Source organism: Dendroctonus ponderosae, unplaced genomic scaffold (genome assembly GCF_020466585.1).
Source record: "Dendroctonus ponderosae isolate FM_Combo_2020 unplaced genomic scaffold, Dpon_F_20191213v2 Dpon_F_20191213_1, whole genome shotgun sequence".
NCBI lineage: Eukaryota > Metazoa > Arthropoda > Insecta > Coleoptera > Curculionidae > Dendroctonus > Dendroctonus ponderosae.
Window position 1 is genome coordinate 30,078,891 of NW_026017110.1, and position 23,022 is coordinate 30,101,912.

A 23,022-nucleotide genomic window follows, 5' to 3' on the forward strand; every position below is an offset into this window, starting at 1 on the left:
GAAAATCATCTTCAAACGACCGGGTATTTATCATTGCAAATGAGATTGCACATTGCCGTGTACTGTTAAATATTGTTTTAAGAACTAACAATCGACATTTTGTTGTGCAACAAAATTGTGCCTAAGATTCACTACAATAAAGTTTTTGAAAAAGTGTTGGACCTATTTTAAATCGTCTGATTGATTGTGGACCCAAATTCGCATCAAGGAAAGATTAAATTAAATTAAATCGTATCGATAGAATCCCGGTACCGATTCCCTATGTGTTACTGTCCGTCTGTAGTCCAGATGCAACCCAGATGATGTCCATTTGCATTGTATTGCATGATTCAAATTTCTGATCTCGTAAAATATTACTACCTAGTTGTTTAGTGATTTTAATCGGAGACAATTGTTAAACCAGATGTTGAGCGGATATTTTCTAAAGAAGGTAAGGTCAATTTATGAAAAATGCTCAAAATTAAGTGCAAATAAAATGTCACAACTAATATTATTAACTTTTAATGCAATAATATGTTCTATTATTTGTTATTTTATTTTGTAACAACGAATAATCAATATTTAGATATATGATAATCAATGTAATCTTTCATATTTAACATAAAATGATAAACGTCATTAAGGTTTTTGTAATAATATATAATAAATACGTTTTGAATTTAATTGAAAAAATATTTGAGTTTACCTCGGTTATTTATTATAATATATTTATTATTAAGCAAATAAGAAATTACGACTGAAAATACAGAAACTCAATAAGAAGAATATTAACCAGAGCCTAAATACTAGACGTATTAAACCCGCGTTTGAGCAGTTACTTTTAGGCAACGACCAAACCACGTTGAATAATACCGGTTCTCGTCCGATCAGTCGACCCTTGGCAGGCAGGTAGAACGGTCGCATTCTGTAAGTCACCGAAATTTTGCGAAACACCTGGCTTCATTCCATTGTTGCAGAGAGTTTTCGAAGTTCGCCCGTTTTCAGTGATTATTTTCATTATTATTATTATGTACTGACTTATTTAAACGCTTCGCGGAATAGTGTCGTTCCGGTCCTGGCGAACATTTCCGCCACTCTTAGCTCGCTCAAATCCTCAGTGGCTGCCACGGACAATGAGTCCGAAGTGTCGCAAAATTCGACTTTGAGTAGTGTCGCTCCCCTAAACGCGTTTGCAGGTCTGCGTAGTGCACGACGAAGTGGTACCGAAGCGTTACACAAACGAAAAATTCAATCTGTCAGTCCTAAAAAGCTTACAGGCTTATTAAGGCGAAAAATCGAATCAGGAAGCGTTGGCAGCGATTTCGGCAACCTGCCGATCGCATAATGGCAGCTAAGCTTGCACAAGACATTCAAAGCGAAATTTCCGCTTACCGGAATTAACAGGAAAAATTGCGAAACTTAACACCCCGTGACAATTCTTTGTGGAAACTGTCGAGAAGCCTCGGAAAAGGCTATGAGCACGTCCCCGCTCTTGGAAAAATAGGGGAGGAGTTACATTTCCACCAGTGACAAGTGTGAGCTTTTTGCAGACTTTTCAGAGGTGCACAAAGTCCAACCATCCCCTTAAGATAACGAGATAGAAATACCGACCGCTGTTTTTATAAAACGGAAGTATCCTATCCCCCCTCGATTTTGCACTCCTATATTACAACCCCGTCGGAAATACAATCGTGTCTTCGGCGTCTCCCTAGCCGAAAAGCCCCTGGGCCAGACGGCATCCCATATCTACTCCTYAAAAACTTGCCGCGGAAAACTATTGTACTAATAGTACAAATAGTCAACGCAATCCTGAAACTACAGCATTTCCCACAGGACTGGAAAAGCGCTGTAATAATTCCAATTTTAAAGCCCTTCAAAAACCCGGCTGATCTTGCCTCTTATAGGCCGATTTCCCTGTTAAACACCCTCGGCAAATTAACTGAGAAGGTTATTTTTTCGAGGTTGCAAGCGGCAGCTTTGAAGGAAAATACCCCCATTATGCCAGTAAAAGCGGTGAAATACCTGGGATTCAGACTAGACGCCCGACTTTTCGCAGACGCAGACGTTTCAAATCGCATATTGCAAATGCGGTAAAAAAGACAGCGATGGCCCAAAGAAAGTTATACTCTGTTTTGGCGCCAAACTCTTTCCTATCACAATCCTATCCTCAAAATAAGCTTCTGCTCTATACTTCCACAATCAGGCCCATACTGACATACGGGTCCCCTATCTGGAATTCTGTCAGTGATTTCACGAGACGGCGTCTTCAAAGGACCCAAAATAGGTTCCTGAGAGGCGTCCTATCGGCTGACAGATGCACCATAAACACGGAACTGGACGAAGCTACAGGGGTGCCCTATATAGCTGACTATATAGATAACATCTCTGCGAAATCTTACCCAAATTAGAGCAAATGATCGCCCAACTCACGGTCCCCTGTATAAGCGACTGCCCATGTTTCATGAGGCTTTTATCCCATAACAAAACGTGGCAACAAACCTACATTGTCTGCATATAGCAGGCCTAGTCATTTCCAGCAAGCTGCAAATGCACATATCAAACATGACGTGACTGACTGAAACCTAGTTCTTTTGTTTTGGTCGGTGCAAGGTCTGCTGGCAAGGCTTTCTCCGGTCAGAGCGAAGGGCGTGGCCTAGGTCATAAAATCGTTTACTGCCTGCTGCAAACGCCACGGCTGATAGTTTCAATTTAAAGGTCGAAGCAAAAGGGGTTTTTGGCATGTTACCGTGCGCAGAATAATAACACGTTAAATCTACTTCTCCACCATTCTGGATATTTTACTTGGTTCCAATTATAAACTTATTACTTAGAGAAACGATAAGAAATGTAAACGAAAACTTTTGGTTCCAAATTGGTAGTATTTTCTCTGTATAAATTCTGCAGTTGTATTTGATCAGTGGAACAACTTCATGAAAAGAATAGAAGAAATCGTTAATGACAGTTTTCCATTAGCAAAAACTCAGTTCCACATAACATACACAATAATCTAAAAGTCATCAACCGAAAAAATCTCACAAAATATTAAACAGACATGAAAAACAAAAATGTTTATTTTTATGGAAAGAAAGGAATTTAGAAGAACAATCAATGCCAGTACAATACAGAATTTCAACAAGGTTAAATATCACGTGGTACTTCTCGACAGAAAATGTATGTTCAAGAACACCTGGAACAAAAAAGAAATAAGGCAATCAGGGCGTTCTAAACGCAAATTTTGCAAAAGGTGGGGAACCTCAGCAAGAATTACGTATTTAATGTAGGTACGTCACTATCGTGAAACCATCAATCACATATAAAACCTTAATTTGGTGGCATAGAACTTAAGTCTTTCTGTCCAAAAAAAATGTGAACAAGAATAAGAGAGTATAATGTCCGTGGACGACTAGAGCAATGTCAACGGCGCCGACAGCCAGCTTTACAATTATCTATGGGAGTGTGCTTAGAACATAAGGGAAAGAATAATCTTAAACCTAGATACTCTGACTACCTGTGTTCCAATCAGTTATACATACTTCCATTAGCAACTTGCGACCGTTAAATTAAGAACAACGCCTACAGAAGTAGACATAATTTAGATCTTTATCGAGTAGAAAGCTGCGATCAACGTTTTAGAACCGTTTATCGCTTATCCCAATAAGATATAGCCTGGCACAAGAAGAAACAGCTGCATCAAGTCCCCAAATAAAGTACGATTCACTTGAGTAACTGGAACAAGTAGAAATCGATCTATAGCCTTCTCATGCCCAAGTATGGACACAGGTCGAGCATCAAATTTTGGAAGAACATAGAAAGTACTGAATTACAGTTTTACATACAAATTTTTATTTCAAGAAGATTCTCTTTTACAATTTTTTGATAAAAAAATGAAAGCGGCAATAAGGTTTTTTGACATAACAGATAGTTACAGGTAGATGGCCTTTGTCAATAATAACAAGCATTTGTCAAACTGTGACTTACTTTGAAGCTCCATGCGCAAAATGTAAACCAACAGCGAATTTGCGAATATGCGATTAGTTCTGGGGAAATGCCACAGTAACATAGCAGACGCTGTAAGAACTCGCGCTAACAAAGGGCGAGATACACTAGAGATTGTCGCCAGGAAGATAGTGGAAGAGTAGATGTTTGGACTCCAGACACACAGTATTGGACATAATTGCAGCAGAACCTTCCAGAGGTACTTAGAGCATTGCCAACTAACACTTTTCCAAGTACCAAATAAATACCGAGGAAGGCTTACATTCCTACCACGTATGCAAGATACGCACGTCACAAGGACACATTAAACTAATGGCTTACTGAACACCGGTTCAAATTGAGCATCAGTTAATTAAGCTAATACCTAATACGAGGAGGTCTTCGAGAACAGTGGATAATAACGTGATTACACAGGCACTAATTTGTTTGGAGTTTGACTCTCAAAAATATCTATTCGAGGTTATGAAGACAATAATTGACATTTCGAAAAAGTAAGTTCGACATTAAACAAATCCTGTTGAATTTACCGTTTATGCTTGTCTATTTTATTGTCAATTTCTATATAAGTCCATGGTTGTCCCAGTTTCTAATAATTACAAAAAACAGGTATTCACATAATGTTAATGTGGCAGACTACCTTGAACAATGTTGTTGCCGTTTTTCTAATATACAGGGTGATTCAAGATTGGCGTCATTTCTTTTAAGGGGTGATAGAGGCTCCTTGGGGGAGTACCAGAAAAATATTAACAGTTGAAGATCGAATTTCAACTTTGTTATTAAGAATTATTTTGACAAAATCCCACGTTGGATTGGCAGCCTATTGGAATACTTAAGCATTCAAAAAGAAAAATTACGATCTTTGCTTCAAATTATGAAAATTTTTGATTTCAAAAAAGTTCTCTTTTACAATTTTTTGATGAAAAGGCACAGCAGCAATGATGTTTTTTGCCATTAACAGATAGTTACAGGTGGATAGCCCTTGTCAATAATAACAATAATTTGTCAAACTGTGACTTACTTTGAATTTCCCTTCATGAATTTGCTAATATGCGATTAGTTCAGGGGATATGCTACAATAACATAGCAGAAGCTGAAAGAACTCACGCCAACGATAGTGGACGACAATTGATGTTTGGGTTCCAGACACAGAGGATCAAGTATTGAACATAATTGCAGCAAAGCCTTCCAGGGGTACTCAGAACATTGCCCAACCACTGACACTTTCCCAGGCACCAAATAAATACCGAGGAAAAAGCTTTTGTACGATACACACAGCACAAGAAGATACAAATGGAGCACGAGTTAATTAACTGAATACGAGAAGCTGCTTGATGAGAGTGGGTAATAAGGAGATTACACAGGCACTAGCTTGTTTGTAGTAAACCATTAAAATGTTTGATGTTGTATGGATTATTTATGTAATCACAGACAGAGACAAGTCTCTGACACAAAACCCCGCAGAATTCGAGGTTATGAGAACAGGTTGACATTTCGTCAACAAATTTTGTTGAATTTTCCGTTTATCCTTGTCTATCTTATGGTCAGTGTGTATATTTCCATGGTTACCGGAGTTTTAAATAATTACGAAGCAACAGGTATTTGCGCAATGTTAATTAGGCAGATTACCTTGAAAACATTGCTGTCGTATTTCTGATATAGTTTTTTGCAAATTTCTCAGTTTTTAGTAACAATTAAATTCTTTTACTATTTTTTTTGTACTCCTATAACAGCGCCAGGCAACACCTCCAGAGGAATGACGCAAATTTTGAATCACCCTGTAGTTTTTTTTGCAAATTTTTCAGTTTTCAATAACATTTAATTTTTTAAACTATTTTTATATACCCCTACAACACCGTCAGACAACACTCCCAGAGGAATGACGCCAATTTTGAATCACCCTGTATATCATGTCAAATTTTCAAAAAAATTTATTACCAATCCAAGACCATCTATCTGCGAAACCGTAGCCCTAATTATTTCGTTTTTGCTTTATTGTCAAAGATTTGGATTCTTTGACTTTGCCGTAAGTCTTATTGTTTAAAAAAGGCAAATTAAAATGTTTCTAAGTTATGACTTAAAAACCTAAGTTTGTCGTTATATATAACTTAGCAGTTTTATTCTCCTTTCGTAGTTTATTTTTAAAATGTCTATACTTATAGTACGTTTTGTCCAGTTAATTCTTGTTATTGTCTAGCTCATATTCATTATCTTTTAATATTACTTAATTTAGCTAGATGTAATTTTGTCAAATTATTTCGTTTGATACCTTCAGGAGAAAGTAAAAAAGTTCAAAAAGAAACTGTATAAAACTAATGAAATTATAAATTACCTACAAGAAGGCTGCTTTAATTGTTTAATCCTGTTTTCCTCTCGGACAACTTTTGCCGTCTGAAAAAGAATTCGTGGCACTTCTGCCTTCATTTAATTATATTGCTCTCCTTAGCAGGGATTGCAAGAGCCAGCTGTTAATTAATGAAACAGCTAATTAATTTATTATGAAAGTTAAAAACAGTTTTCAAGCAAATGATAAATAATCCTTTTGACTTCTAAATTGTTAAAGAGCTGAATAACCTGCTAATAAAATAGACATTTGAGTTGATTTTAAAAATTAATTTGCAAAGCCGAAAAGGTTAATTCATGCTTTTTATAATTTGAGCTAATGGTAACTATCTGTTAATGACAAAAAACATCATTGCCACTTTGACTTTTCATCAAAAAATTATAGAAGAGTACTTTTTTAATATAAAAATGTTTTGTATTTTGACAAAAAGATCGTAATTTTTCGTTTCGAATGCTTGTATTTCAATAGACTATATTGATTAATTGATAGCGCATACTAGACAATTGTTTACTATAAATAAATTGATTCTTCTGCAAAAGTTATAGTTTCGGAAAAAAATTATTGGCCTAATCTGAACGGCTGATTGCTGGAATCATACAGCATGCAAAATGGGAAGCATAAGCAAGGATTAAAGCCATGTTATGCTAGTTGGGACAAATTGTGCAGTTGTGGCAACAAACTTTTTTAAACGGAGCACACATTGATATACATATACGAGTTTTATATCATTAGTTTTGAGAACTAATTTGCAAAGATAAATATTGAAATATTAAAATTTTCTTAACTGGTAAGCGTGACAAATTTTCAACAAAAACTACCTACGTACCTAGGTTATAAACTAGTTAGTCCGTAATCACCCTGTTATCTATTTATGTGGGCAAAGTTATGAAACGAATGTATCTATCAGTTATTCACAGAAGCAGAGTAAATCTCGTCATTTTATGTGTAATTAAATATGAATGGTTTTTGAGCCGCTCAATAGATCCCCCTTTAAATCATATAATTTCAAGTACAGAACCATAAAGGGGTTTTTATACTTTTATTAACACAGGAAAGTCGGCAGTCTGATAAGTGGCGTTATAGGGCAACCATAAAAGGTTTCCATTGTGCGTCTGACAATAAAAAGCTACAATAAAAGCTGCAGATAATATTATATGTATAATGACTACATGTGTCGTTCATGACGCATGAAAAATTCAGTAAAGACAGATTGCGAAAAACATCATTGCGATGTTGTCATGATGCATGTCTCATTATGTTTTCTGGTAATAACCACCTTATAATTCTTCTGAATTTTTTAATATCAAATCTCTACACTGTTATTTTAATGGCATTTGCTTGTCGCTTGTTACAAACTAAGCAAATCTGACGCTAAATATACTTTCTTGTTGCTGCTACCCATATACAGGGTGATTCAAAATTGGCGCTGTTATAGGAGTACAGAAAAAATAGTAAAAAATTCAATGTTATTAAAAACTCAGATATTTGCAAAAAACTAGATCAGAAGGATGACAGCAATGTTATTCAAGGTAATCTGCCTAATTAACATTTCGTAAATACCTGTTCCTTCGTAATTATTAAAAACTCCGGCAACCATTAATAAACATGCAGCAAACAAAACAAAAGAGGCACTAACATGCGTTGAGGTTAGGATAACGGTATCAGCTTGCGGTCAGTGCTGCGACAAAACAGCCTCCCGAGTGCTGCCATCTTTTTAGGGCAAATGAGTAATATACCTAAATCGGTCACAACTGTCATCCAAAACCACCTGTTAAAGGTTATGTATCATTGATCAAATAAAATGCAATTCTGTTGTTAAAACACAATTGCTCCCAAGAGCAAGAAATCCTGGCCGTTTCACTCCAAACATCTTTGTGTCCCAATCACATCTTTGTGTCAGGGCTCATATTTTGAGTAGCTTCTCATCTGGTCTCGGGTTAACTGCTGCTCAATTTGAGCCGGTGCTCGGAAGATCAGAGATTTAATGTGTTCTAGTGTCCCGTTCATATTACATACATGGTAGGAATGTAGGCCTTTCCTCGGGTGAGTTATCAGGACAATTAACAATTAAGTAACCGGTGTTTGTAAAAGTACAGTTGTAGTGCAATGCTTCAAGTACTCCTGTCCTGTCCCAATTCCTGTTTCTCTAGGTCTGGAAACCGAGCACCTTTAGATTGTCCACCATCTGCGTCCATTTCGGGCCACTCGTCTAGTGTGTAGCTCTCTGCTGGTGTAAGTTCTTACAGCTTCCGCTATGTTAATGTGGCATTTTGGTCTACATTTTGCGAAAGGAGCTTCAAAATAAGCCACAGTTTGACAAATGGTTGTTATTATTGACAAAGGGTGTCTACCTGTAACTATCTGTTGATGACAAAAAACACCCTTGCCGCTTTGACTTCATCAAAAAATTGTAGAAGAGTACTTTTTTAATACAAACATTTTTTGTAATTTGATAAAAATATCGTAATTTTTATTTTTGAATGCTTAAGTATTCTAATAGGCTAATAATAATAACAAAATTGAAATTCGATCTTCAACTGTTAATATCTTCTTGAAATTTTCAGCATTTTAAATGCTCTAAGTGCTTTAAGGCTCTAAGTGGGCCCCTATATACCCTTAAAAGGAATGAGGCCAATTTTGAATCACCCTGTATATCAAATTGAATACCGAGCCGGCAAAGCTCTTGTAAGTATCTACTTTTATATAGACTGTGAACCAATGTTGGTCCCATCGAAAAACGTAAACAGATGCATGTGTCCAATCTGAGACTACAACACACTCAGCCGGTTTCGAAGTGGCCTCCTTGCGCGTCTCGGCAAAGCACCAAACCAGAGACAAGTACTTGTCTCTGACCAAACACTGCCGACATTTTTCTGCCGCGCTACGCATCTCTTCCACTCTATCGGATTGACATCTCGCGAGTAGGGCGGCCATTCCACCGACGGGATTAAATCCGGCACCAGTCCTGAGTCGCTTGCGCCTTGTGGGGCCAAGCGGAGTCCTGTTGGAAAGTCCAATCTGCATCGCCAAAGTGCTACTGGGCACACGGAAGCATGACGTTTTCAAGGATGTCACGGTGGTAGACGTCTTTGTTGGTTTCGACTCTCTGTTGCCCCTGACGCAAATTCCAGCCCAAAGCATAACGGGATTTTGGCTGTGCTCGACGATGGCCGACGTGCCAGGGCCCTCCACCGACTATGATTGTGGGCGTGTTGAACAGTGAACAGCTTTTGATCCCTGGAGAGGATTTTGCCCCACTGAAGAGGAGCGTGGCGGCGAAGGTGTCGTTTGCATCTTTCAAGCCGCACGCGCATGTTGTTAGTGAGGAGCTGAACGTTTTGGAGCTTGTAGGGCTTGAGATGGAGATCCGCTCTGACGATTTGGCTTGATGGGGATTGAAGATCAGTCTCAAGCGCAATTTTTCTTATGGAGACCTTTGGATTTCGCCGGACACGTTCACAGACGAGGTCCCGGTTCATAACGCTTCTGACGGTGTGCTTTCTGTCACTTCCTGGACGGCGACTAGTAAAGCCGAGCTCGTCAAACCTGCTGATGGTACCTTTATCGATGCCGATCGTTCGCGCAATATCGATCGGACGCCTTTTCAAGTCATGTAATGCTATACATTATTTCTCTGAGGTTTGACATCTTATTAAAGTAGCTTAAAAACGCTGAATAAAATTGAAACAGAACATGTATGTGGTATTTTAACGGAGAATCAAATACGAACAATACAAAGTTTGAAACTAGTATTCATGCCACATTTGTAACAATTCCAAATATCACTTAAACAAATCTCTAACGCACTAAATATTTTGGCTCGTTTGGCTAGTAAGACGCAAAACAGCGGCAATATACAACGACACTCTACCGAACGTAGTAATTGATTTTTATTCTGACTAGGTCTAATTTAGTATTGCAAGTGTAATCAATCGACCAACGACTTCAGGCTAAAAAAAGTGCACTTACAAATTAAAAAATTACCTGTATTTCCATCGGCTAATGTAATTAAATCTCCCGTCTCTCGTTTCCAGGCGATTGCAGGTTTGGGGAATCCTTTTGCCACACATTGTAAGATAACATTTGCTCCTTCTCTAACTACAATGTCGCTGCTAGTCGCATAATCGAGAATGTCTGGAGGCACTGAAAAAAAGGTTAACAAATCAGTATAAGGATATTTGCGAATAAAACAGGAAGTTTTTTTTCCTTGGAATCGAGGGACAAGTAATTGTAACTTGTGGTCATAATATCTGATATAGATACACCGAAGGCCTTCAGTCTAGAACAATATTTTTGACATGGACTGAAAGAACAAATATGGTTGTTTAGATCCTTTAAACCATTTCAATTTAAGTAAATAAATTGTAGCGAGTTGCCCAAGGCTATTAGCCAGTTTTGTGATTTGTGTAAAACGTTTAAAGAAACGAAACTTGATTTAACGGACCACATAACAGTATAACTTCATGTTATTTGTGTTGAGTGATTATTTCACTTATTCATGTTAATGCGATGAATGCCATTATGTTAATCCCTTGCTATGATTGTACACCTCTCGTAAAATCTAGCAAATGGCAAGCATATTTGTAAAAAGAACAATATAAATTATCAGCGAGTATGCAGTAGATCCGTATATACAAAAACGAAAAGATCCCTGTGATTACATTTGCGCGGTAACAAACATGTTTGAGTGATACAATATCATAATTTCATCATCAACTTATCCTAATCGACTGCTGGACTAATTGTGAAACACATATTCCGCCGTAATATGGTGGAATAGATCCAAAATCAGTACATATCAATTTACCGCAAGGCAGTTGGTGGGTCCTCCACAACCAGTGCGTAAAAAGGAACAGCTAGATCTCAGCAGACAAAAAACAAAGAGGCCAATTTGCCTTTTAAACAGGACACGCCCCCTGAAAAAAACATCCTTTGAGGATGGGACTGAACGATCAACCGACCTGCAGGGGGTGCGAATTAGAAGACGAAACTAGTCCACATATTATGTCACTGCACGTCAGATGCAACAGGTAGACGAAGACGAAGACTCCTGGGAGGGGATGAAGTTCTACCAGACCAGGTCATGTGTACGCTCTCAAGACTCTTCTGGAATTGAATACACAGGGATAAGGACGGAGTAAAAAAAACATTTAAAGTTCATGCTTTGATCGATAAACATCGTGCTACACATCGCGCTCTGCAGAGCTACAGTGTTGAAAATTAAAGTGAAAGCTGTTACAAGGGTTTACCATTCTTGGTTTGCCTAAAGTTCCTGTATTACGCTGCTATTAGTGTGCTTTTCAGCACATTTATACAGCTAGTGCTGAAATTTCTAAAGTTTTTTTTGTACTGTGTGTGTTGCAGGACATGGAGGAGTCCAAAGCAGTCCTCGCAGATGAGGTGTTGAAGCGCTTTGAGGCGCTCGAGGCGAAACTCGAGACGACGATGATGTAAGTCGCATTTTGGAGAGACCGGGCGGTGAAAGCGGAAACGCTGCTAGCCGCCAAGAACTTCAAAGTGCAGGAGAAGAAGAAAAATTGGAGGAGAAGGCAGCCTCCTCCAGCGATAGTGATTCAATTGAAGGACCCGCTGAGGCGGCAGCTCCCTCAATTGCCTCCAAGGAGGGCAGGGGGCCGGTGACGAACTCCTCAGACGGCGAGGGCTATCAAAGCTCATATCGCCGTTGAAGAAGGAAGCGAGCCAGGCCTGTGTCCTCCAGCGAGGACAATACTAAGGCCCAAATTCGGTTCACGGATCCGGGACCAAGGAGGGACCCTCGCAGAGGAGCCCAGCCAAGGATTATCCAGCCGGATGATAGCAGCAACAACATTAAGAAAACGCAGGCCACAACTGCCGCCCAGCAGCTTGATGTCGAGCAGAGGAAGAAGCAGGTCACCCCTGCCGCCCAGCAGCAAAGTGAAAGGAGGACAAAAGTGAATCCAATTGTCCTTCGCGAGAAGGACAAATACGACGAAATTACGAAAAGATTGATGACCAAGAAAATTAATTACGGATGCGGAGTGACCACCAAGGAGGGAGTCAGAACAACCCCCCCAAACGGCCAAGGACTACAGGCAAATTATTAGGGTACTGGATACCTATAAATACCAGTACCACACCTACCAGCTGGAGGAGGAGAAACAGCTTAGAGTGGTGATTAGAGGAGTCATTGAGTCATGGAGCGATGGCAAAATCAGGGACGAGCTAATTGCCCTATGATTTCACCCAACAACCAGAGTAAGGTGGAAGAAAAATGGCCAGCCGATAGCAGTAGTCTTGGTGCTACTACCAAAAACCGAAAAAGCCATATTTGACGTCAGATCGCTGGGAAGCCTAAGAGTCAGAGTGGAATCCCAGCATGCCAAGAGTCAGCTGACACAGTGCTTCCGGTGTCAGCTTTATGGACATGGCCAATCTCAATGTACAGCCGCCGCAAAATGCGTCAAGTGTGCGGCCGCACATGAATCCCGGGAATGTCTAGGTCCCCGGGAAAAGGCTGCGAGGTGCGCAAACTGTGGAGGCGCACATCCAGCCTCCTTCTTCGGATGCCCTGGGAAACCAATTCAAAAGCAGCAGTCAAGAAAATAAACTCCACCAACTCGCAGGGCAGTCCCAACTGTCACCGCATCACAGTCATCAGTCGGCCAAAACAGCAGGAGCTACAGGAGAGCCGTCCAAAATAACCTGTCGCCCTAGCAAGCCCCCCAACGTCAACAAGGAGGCAAAAACGGCCATGAACAGCTGGCCCAAACCATGCAGGCCATGCAAGACCATATGCAGACATTCATGGCCGCCATGCAAGCGCAAATGATTGCACTTATGAGCTGTCATGTCTAGACTGCTCAGGCCCAAGTCTCTGTGTGTCATGTCTTGGAACGCCAACGGAGTGAAGAACAAGAAAATAGGGCTCCAAGACTTCTTGGACAAATACAATACAGCATCGATGTGTGCCTAATTCAGGAAACCATGTTAAAACCTGGAGATAGGTTCACACTTCGCAACTATCAGACACACAGAGCAGATTGGCCAACTAGGGGCGGAGGCACAATAGTCGCAGTGAAAAGGTCCATCCAGCACCATGAGATCGTCAAACCAAAATGGAAAAGTCCGAGATCAGAGTTGGATCCGTATACGTCAGTCCAAGCGCTAGGTTCTGTCCCGAGGATGTTCAAAGGCTTTTCCCAGATGACAGACCAATGATACATGGCGGGGACTTCAATGCCAAAAACACAAATTGGAGATGCAATTTCAACAACGCCCAAGGCAACATGCTATCAAACGAAGCCCGCAAGAACTTGTTTGAGATAGCTGCGCCCCAAGAACCTACGCACATCACACTAAATGGCAGAGAAGACATCCTGGACATATTCCTGTATAAAAATGCAGGACGACTGTCCAGCCCCGAAGTACTTCAAGAATTGTCGTCGGACCATTTGCCGATACTCTTGCAAATTGGACCGAACCAAACCAATAACATTACTGCGACTAAAAGGATCACTAACTTGCAGACTTTCTAGAGCATAATGGAAAGCTCCAGCAGGATCCCTCAGTCCACTACAGAGGACGACCTGGACCAGGCAGCAGAAAGTCTCACCAGGAAAATTAAAAATGCCCTGGCAGCCCCAACAATTCAAACCGTCGTACCGGCCAACCCGATAGACCAAATACCTCCCTGTTTAAAAGCCAAAATCAGGGAAAAAAACCGAATACGACGCAGAGCCATGCGTACGCAAGACCCGTATCTAAAAAGTCAACCGCCTCCAGACTGCTATCCAGGAAGACATGAAAGAACTCAGGTCGCAGATCTGGGATGCTACCATGGACGAAATTGAGGCTGAAGAGAACAGCCCATCGATCTGGAAACTGACCAGAAACCTCACCAAAGGACCAAGGAGACCAATGCCACCAATCCAAGAAAACGGAATTACCACTGTGGATCCCAAAGAGAAAGTGGAGCTTTTTGCAAATCATCTAGAGCTCCAATACAGAGTAAACCTGGTTTATCACCCAAAGAAAGAAGAGGAAGTGGATAAAATAGTATCCGCCCACTTCCAAAACTGGCAGACCACCAAAGACAAACTAGTCACAAATGAGATCATCCAGGACATCATCCAGAGGAGGAAGAGGAGAAAAGTCCCTGGACATAACGAAATCTCTAATGTGGTCCTCAAAAAGCTACCGAAAGCAGCAATTGAGGACCTAACCACAGTGGCAAATGCAATCTTGGACCTCCAATACTTTCCGAGCATCTGGAAAAATGCAATTGTGGTATTGGTTCCGAAGAAAGGCTCAAAAAGAAAACTGCTTACGTCCTACGGGCCCATCAGCTTATTACCAATGATGGGCAAAATTATGAAGAGGTGTATCTTGTACCAAATCCAGGATACAATAGAGGATAAGAAAGTGCTGCTGTTCAATATTTACATTGCGGACCATCCAATCAACAAGAACACAGATAGCTACATCTACGCTGACGATGTAGCCTTCACTACCGTCGGGAAGGGTCTTGCCATCCAAGCTAAACTGCAGAGACAGCTCAACAAGGTCGTGAAATGGAGCAGGGACTAGAAAATGGAGTTCAATCCTGCAAAAACACAAGCCATAATATTTACAAGAGGCAGGAAGAAACCACCCAGAGGCCTACTAGAGCTTGCAGGACAGAGACTACCATAGAGGTCCAAGATATCCTATCTTGGAGTTACATATGACAAGCACAGCATACATTAGCACACAATATTCTGTGGGGTCAATATTAAGGACTCTGACGTCGTGAACAATGTCTTCTCTGTTCGAAATTATAAAATCTATATCGTTTTTGGTGTTCCCGTCTGGACTTATCCACCTCCACTTGAGTTGCGGCTTTTCCTCAATACAGAAACTAATTACGAGAAGTTCATGTTTCTGTAGGTAATTTACCAAACTATTTCGTTCCGTTCGCCATAACCATAGTCACCCAGTGGTTCTTCGGATTCATATTTCTTATTCCCAGTTTTTGCATTGAAATATCCCAACAATATTGTATAGTGTGTTGGTTTGTCTTGTAGGGCTTCGCTAATGTTATCATAGAAGGTCTCTACTTCAGCATGGTCGGAAATTGATGTTGGGGCAAAATGCTTGGGTAATTTTCAGATGGAATGGATTAAATAATCGATTCCGTCCACATTACTATCGCTCGTGGAGATATGATCTTGAGGTTGAGAACGTTGTTAGCCAATGTTTTATGGATGACAAATCGTACACGTCTACGAGCTACCTTTCACATAAAGATAGAAGAAGATGAAATGACCGAAAATATAAACCTTGGTAAGGGCGTGAGACAAGGCGATAACATCTCTCCAAAACTGTTCACATTGGCCTTAGAAAGTGTGGTAAAAAAATTAGCTTGGAAAGGAAAGGGACTTAAAATATATGGATCATACCTTAGCCACTTACGATTTGCCGATGATATACATAGTATCGATAAGCATAGACATGAAATGAATGCTGCAAGATCTGTACCGGAAATAAAAAAAAGTCGGACTGAAGATAAATCTCGAGAAGTCGAAAATAATTAGTAACAGCAAGGAAGATATTACTCTAGACCACACCATCATAGAGAAGGTGGAACAATACAGGGTGTCCCACTGAGAACCACAGCGATCGATATTTGGCAAACTATGGTTCGGAGAAATTTGAAAATTGATCTAAAATATTTTCAGGAGGATCACACTTGGAGTGATCACACAAGTTGGTATCAACTTGCTTATCTTAAATGGAATACCCTATATATTATTACATTTTCAGGAGTTTTTGAAGCATTGCACAACAACTGTACTTTCTCACGCTGTTTCGAACTGTTTGGAGTGAAGTGGGCAGGACTTCTTGCTCTTCGGAACACTTGTGTTTTAACAAGAGAATTATATTTTATTTGATCAATAATACATAACCTTTAACAGGTGGTTTCGGATGACAGTTGTGACCGATTTGGGTATATCACTCATTTGCATCAAAAAGATGGCAGCACTTGAGGGGATGTTTTGTCGCAGCACTGGCCGCAGGGTGACACCGTTATCCTAACCTCAACGCATGTTATAGTCTCTTTTATTTTCTTTGCTTCATGTTTATCCATGATTACCGAAGTTTTCAAAAATTACGAAGGAACAGGTATTTACGTATTTGAAATTTTATGTAAAAAATGACAGACACAGCCACTCGAATAAATATTAATTTCTCCTATAAGCGAATATGTGCTACTTAATTTGAGTAGCATTTTTTGTTGCAAAGGACTTACTTTAATAGAATTTCGACAAATTTTGGTTAGTATTAATACAAAGCGTTAAAAAAAAATTTCTAAATGGCGTCGGAAAAAACGCCGAAAATCAATTATTTCAAATGGAAACCCCCATTTTTGGTACACCTTTGGGTGGGACACCCTGTATCTAAGTATCTTCACAGCAGCCACAGAAAAGGTGGTGCAGCTCCATCTTCGACAAACCGTATATTTCTCTTTAATTGTGGTGGATTCAAGCAACTCGACTAAATTTTGTTGAATAAATAGTAGATACGTAGGCTATTTCGTTTAGCAAAACGCAGAAACGGCCCAAGAAAAAATTGTAAATCACACCGCCCCAAAAATATATGTTAAAATTGTTTTTAATATCAAATATATTAAAATATCAATGATAGCCCGCATCATAAAAACGGCAAAGAAAATTGCCACCATAAAACATTTTTCAAAATGCTAAATCTAATTTAGAGAGGTGGACTGAAACTTTACGTCATACAGCCAGATAAACTGAAAATCCTTCTTTGCTATAACGAACACACTAGTTGTGTTAAATGTTAAAAGCAATCTTTTGTGGCAATTATAGGAAAAACTAAACTAATAAAAATAGTTTATTACATTTTCACATCCTAATGCGTGCCTATCTGGAAATATTTGTCTCACATTGAAATTTCCATCACTTGTTCCAAGCCCCCATATAACCAGATTTTCGATTATATTAGCCCCAAATTAAAGCGGTAAAAAAACAAAGTAAAAAATGTACCTCTTTTCCACCGTTACTACGGGACTAAATTAAATTAAATGGAGCATCAAGGGAACTAAAGCGTTGTTAAAAGCAAAACTGGTCGAGGTTTTAAGGAAGAGAAATTGTAGTTTGCCAACGTGCGGAAATTCCCTAGAGAAACATTGGTTTTGCTGACCACTGGGGTTTCTGCAGCAACACTAGATATAATGAATAGCTTATTCTGAAATATCTTTGCTACTATTTTCGCATATTTCAGGCAACAATTTCAATCTAAGGTAGATCGGTAGGTGTAATCTAATTACATACTTTCCAGATTCACGACCGGATCCCTGTTAAACGCTGAGGAATCTCGGTGCTGATTGTAATTTGATTTAACCCATCAAATTATTTCCAATTAAGGAAATTGCTATATATTTGCACTGCAAATATTATATTGCTATGTTTCGTAATTAGCTTGCTTTAAAATGGAGACATTTTATTTCAATAACAATTTCTATGCAGAACAGATAGTTTTACCGATACTTTACCGTTTAAATAGAAATAAATATCCCATCATTTATTGAGTGACCAAATACTGTATCAGAAAACGTGCAAATTCTGCGTTTACTATTGACTTTTCGCATAGTGATTTCGGAAATGAACTTTTTAGATATAGAGAAGTGATACGTCATTTAATCAGATATTTAATTCTTTTTCCGAACAGGGATTTGCACACAGAGTGGATCAATTTTAACCTACAAACTTAGCACATTGAGTATGGGCAAAATGTTCCGAAAAAAGACCCGAAAGGCGTATAAGTTTTCAGCATCATGTCACCCGGTTAAACCGAAATTTATATAAATATCATGTTTTTACACTAACAATTTAATATTTTTAACAATAATGGGCAAAAAAAATGTTGGCGTCACATTGCAGGCGTGCAGTTTTCGGATTTAAAGAAGACCATTTGGATGTGGAGTAGGCCTGAGAACTTGTTTTTATATTTATTTTAAGTGCCATTTATTAATGATATTATAAAAATTTCTACAGAATTTTCCAGTTTTAGTCAACTTCCTCTATCTTCTAAATGCTCGATTTTCTAAAGTTTTACTTAAAAAGTCTGATAATCTTAAAGTATTTTCCGCGAAAAAATATGAACTAAATGTTGAATCGTTCGTCGTTCTGTGAAAAGTTCTGAAATTCCTTTTCAGCTACCAATTCGGAACAAAAAGCAAATAATTTTGAGATAAACCACACACAATAAACAGAATAAGCGAAAGTTTATAACGGATTATTTGGAAATCTCGTCACCTGCATACCTCCGAAGATTGCAGAATTTCTTAAAAAAAACGTGGTTTTTAGTTTTGACTGACTTTTTTGCATTACTTTCTGCTTAAAAGCGCTCTATTTTAGAGAGTTTCACTTAAAAAGTCTGACGATCTGGAAGTATTTAACGCGAAAAATTAGAAGATCAATGTATAGCTTTGAGAAAATTTTACAAAAACTTATTTCAGGGTCGAATTTGGTACAAAAACCAAAATAAGTTCCTCCCGTTTTTCATCGAAAATCATTAGGGCACCCGCAGACGGGCGAGTTTTGACGCTCGACAATTTAGTCGCCAAGATCCGGCGACTTTGGTGCCAGCACACGAACCTTAATTTTGAAGCGTGGAAAGTGCCACCATGCCGTTTTGGTATAAGCCAAATTAAGTAAAGAAATTCATCTGACGCGATCACGATCTTGTCGCCCGTCTAATTGATCCCGTTCAATCCTGTGTGTTCGAACCAGGCCGCAATCGCTAGCGTCTTTTAAACGCTGCGTCTAACCTTGGGAATGGAACAGGTTCCATCGTCGGCGACTATCGCTCGCAGACGCTAGTAGAGGCTACAAAAAGTCGCTCGTGTGCAGGACTGTATTTAAAATAATGCGTTCCATTTTCAGCGTCAAAACTGTCGCGCTACAAAAGTCGCCCGTCTGCGGGTGCCCTTAAGGTTTTCTCCAAAATCGACCACAAAACGAAAAGTTTTTAATCGAAAACGCAAATGATCATTTTTTTTTTCTGATGATTTTCTTCTTTCCTGACAATAATGGGGCCTTTTCAGCCAAAAATTACAATTACAAAATTAATTTTGCTTAAAAATTTGCCTCAATCATCGGTTTGCAGGAAACTTTAGAAAACCCATGTCAACTTCGAATTTGGCACCAAAAACCAAATAATTTTATTCAGTTTCTGCTGAAAGTAATTATGATCATCTTGAGAAAAACGACCAGAGAGCAAAAGTTTCAAAAAATTATTTGGAAAATTCGCCTCCCTCTTGTCAGGTTATTCCAGTTGAAACAAAATTTATATTTAGCAATTCTGTCGATGAAAAATTCAAATTCAAATTAAAATTTTATTCTAAAATATATACGGGGTGGCCATTTTTTGAATCTTGGTACGGGTAACTTCTACATTTTTAAAGATAGAGAATCCGTTAAATGGACAAAGTTGAGCAGAATTCGATTGGCTATTCATTACCGTTTTTTTAACACTTTTTTAATTATCGCATAATTCGTAAACTGCTTAAATTAGAAAAAAGTTAAAATTGTCTTTGGTAGACCTTTTTGCGCTGAATTTTATAAACTAGCACTCGTCGTCCTAGTCAACTTGATTTATGAGATAAAAAATAAACTTGTGTTTTTTTAAATGGTGATCATAGTTGGCTGTGGGCGTTTTAAAATCTTTATTTCTGAATTTAACGATATAACTGTTTAAATGTTTTTCTCCTTTTGTTGGCGTAAAACTCCAAAAGAAGATAAAAAATGTGTAGTAGGCTATGGAAATAAGAACTATATTATCACACAAAGCACAAAACAAAAATGAAATAATAGACATGAATAACAGACACAATCATGTTTATTGAGCTGAGCTAATGAAAATCATCACCTAATTGAAAATAGACGAGATTACCGTGTTTTTTTTTGTGAATGTCTGGTGAGGCATTTTTACTGATAAAATTATCCATTCTTTTATAATCATTTATGATGCACCCTGTATATTGGAAAGTAATTTTAGAATTTGGACCTTTTAAACGTGAAAAACTTTCGTTGGACGAATTTTCTTGTAAACTTCATATTTACTGAGATATCGCACTTTGACGCACTAATGAGCAACCCTGTATATTCTCTGGATTTTTGATTAAACCAATTGAAGTTATTTATTGATCTTATTATACTTGGCAATAAATTATACAATTTTGGGGCTACATAATTAAGAAACCTAAGATGAATTGTTCGATTATTTTTTACAGGTAGAGCAAGAAAGTTGTTAGACATTTCAGTCTTGTGTTGTGGTTATGTTTTATATATGTTTGAGCATTGTTGTTCTTATGGGTAAATGAGCATGCCGAATGTGTGTATAGCAATAATATATCATTAATTTCTTTGTTATACAATTCTCTAGCAGGATATAGTTTGTCCTTTCTGTACATTATTTTCAAAATACAATTATGAATAACTTTTATTGGTCTTAAATTAGATTCATGAGCTCCACCCCATATTATAAGGCCATATCTAAGCCATGATTCTACTGACGATTTGTATACTTGTATGAGTAGGTTTCTGTCCAAAAAATCTCGAAGAACACAGAACTTATGAATGCGTGCTCGAACTCTACCTGTCAAATCGTCCACATGTTCTGTCCACTTAACATTTTGGTCCACTATGATTCCCAGATATTTTACCTTTTGGCACAACCTTAATTTCAAGGTCTCGGTTTATTTGGCAAACCAGCCTAAAATGTGGCCTATTAGCCTTTGTTATACTGAAAGGAATACAATGGGTTTTTGTGACATTTAATAATAATTTATGTAAATCGAGCCATTGTTTTACCACATCCATCCCATCTATTTCTTTTCACCTCATCCAACGAAATCCTCGAATAGATCAATGCTGTGTCATCAGCATAGGATATAACCTTTCACCATTCATATTTAAACTCAATACAGAATTCATACATGTTATAAACAAAATTGGCCCCAAAATTGTTGCCTGTGGAATACCCATCTTAATATTTAGTGAAGACTTTGTTTGGTTATTGACTTTAACATTGTTTTCTGTTAGTTAAATAACTCTGAAAAATTTCGATCCCTGGACCTCTTACACTATATTGTCTCAAAGAATTAATCAACTGATAATGAGAAACAGTGTCAAAGACCTTGGAGAGGTCGAGGAAAATAGCCAAGCATCTTCTGTTTTCATTTAGGTTATTAATAATTTCAGATGTCATGCTGCACATGGCATCAATTGCACTGCAACTCTCAACAAACGCAAATTGTTTGTCCGTCAAGATTTTAAATGTTTCAAAAAAGTTGACTAATCGGTCCTTTAAACACCTTTCTAACAGTTTTGCAAAATTATTAATTAAACTAATTGGTCTATAATTTTCTATGAGCTTTTTGGAGCCTGACTTGTGTACTGGAACTATTAAGGACTGTATGAATCAATCTGGAACTATTCCTGTTTTGAAAGTTACATTTGCAATTTAATATAAAATATTTGCTTTTGATAATTTAATTAATTTTGTGGAAATACCATCCAGTCCAGGTGAATGTTTGCTTATTGCATAGGACAGTGGTTTGTGAATATCGTCTAGAGTTATTTCAGATCCTTGGGTTCGAATGTAGTTATCCAAATAGGCTGATACTTGTGCTATATTGGTTTTGTTTGTGTTAGGTTTTTTGTTTGTTGAGCTAGGTGCTACTGTACTAGGTTTATAAGTAAGTTAAGTTCAAACGTTATGGCCATATGATCCGAACCGAGTTCGTTCGTTAAGTTGATGTTTTGTATGACGTTTGTAAGGTAGGTTCTTAGTGTGTAGCAAGATGTCAGGGGTACTGTCTTTGTTATGTGACATTAGAAAGGTCGGTGGGGTGTGTCGTTTTGTAAAGTCAGAGTTGCAAAGGAATTTTTGTAGATGTTTAGATTTTTGTTGGTTCAAGTTAAAGTCTCCAATGATTGTTGCATATTTGTATAAGTTTGCTTTCGTAAATATATTGGGCTCTATGCGTGAGAAGCGGTGGATGTACACTACGAAAACATGAATTTTGTCATTTTTATATGGCAAAGTGAAGTGGATGCATTCATTTAGTCTATTGTTTATCGATGGGGGATTTGCTTTACCTATCGAGGACGAGCCCCGTAAAGCGCCATCGCCCCTCCCCTAGCATTGCCCACCGTGTATCCGTGTTTAGTTATTTGTTTCCAGTCTCTAAAATTACTTAGTTGGTCTGGTTTTGTCTTGGTTTCTACCAGCATACATCGCTTATCTTATTTCGTTTAATGTAATTATATTGTGACGGAAATGGCCTGGGGTACTCACGTTTAAAATGGGGGGGATCAAAATTCATGGTATTTCAGTAAATGGGAGCCCCATTTGCGCCCCAGTTACTGTCAAATATGACACTGACAAGCGGGAAATTTTGCACCTGGTCTGGAAATTTCGAGAACCTTCTGGGTTAACTGGAGGAAACTATATAAGCGGCCACGAGAACCACAGGGAGTCAGTCGAAACCAGAGATGGGAAGGTCGCATCCGGGAAATAGGGTCAGAAGACCAAAGTATCTGAAGAATCCAAAAGGCTCTACGACAGGAAGACACCAAGATACCAGCTTTACACGGAGTGCAAGGTCTGGTATACACTAACGGTGATAAAGCTGAAACTTTTGCAGATACGATCGA

At 38.5% G+C, this 23,022-nt stretch overlaps 1 protein-coding gene across 1 annotated transcript in view; it reads right to left on the reverse strand.

Annotated features, from left to right (window-relative positions):
* Window positions 1-23,022, reverse strand: part of LOC125502625 (neurotrimin-like) — an 87,737-nt gene that overhangs the window by 31,358 nt on the left and 33,357 nt on the right. Inside the window, exon 4 of the mRNA XM_048661434.1 lies at window positions 10,301-10,459. Coding sequence (XP_048517391.1) covers window positions 10,301-10,459 — 159 coding nt within the window. The remainder of the gene's footprint in view (window positions 1-10,300; window positions 10,460-23,022) is intronic.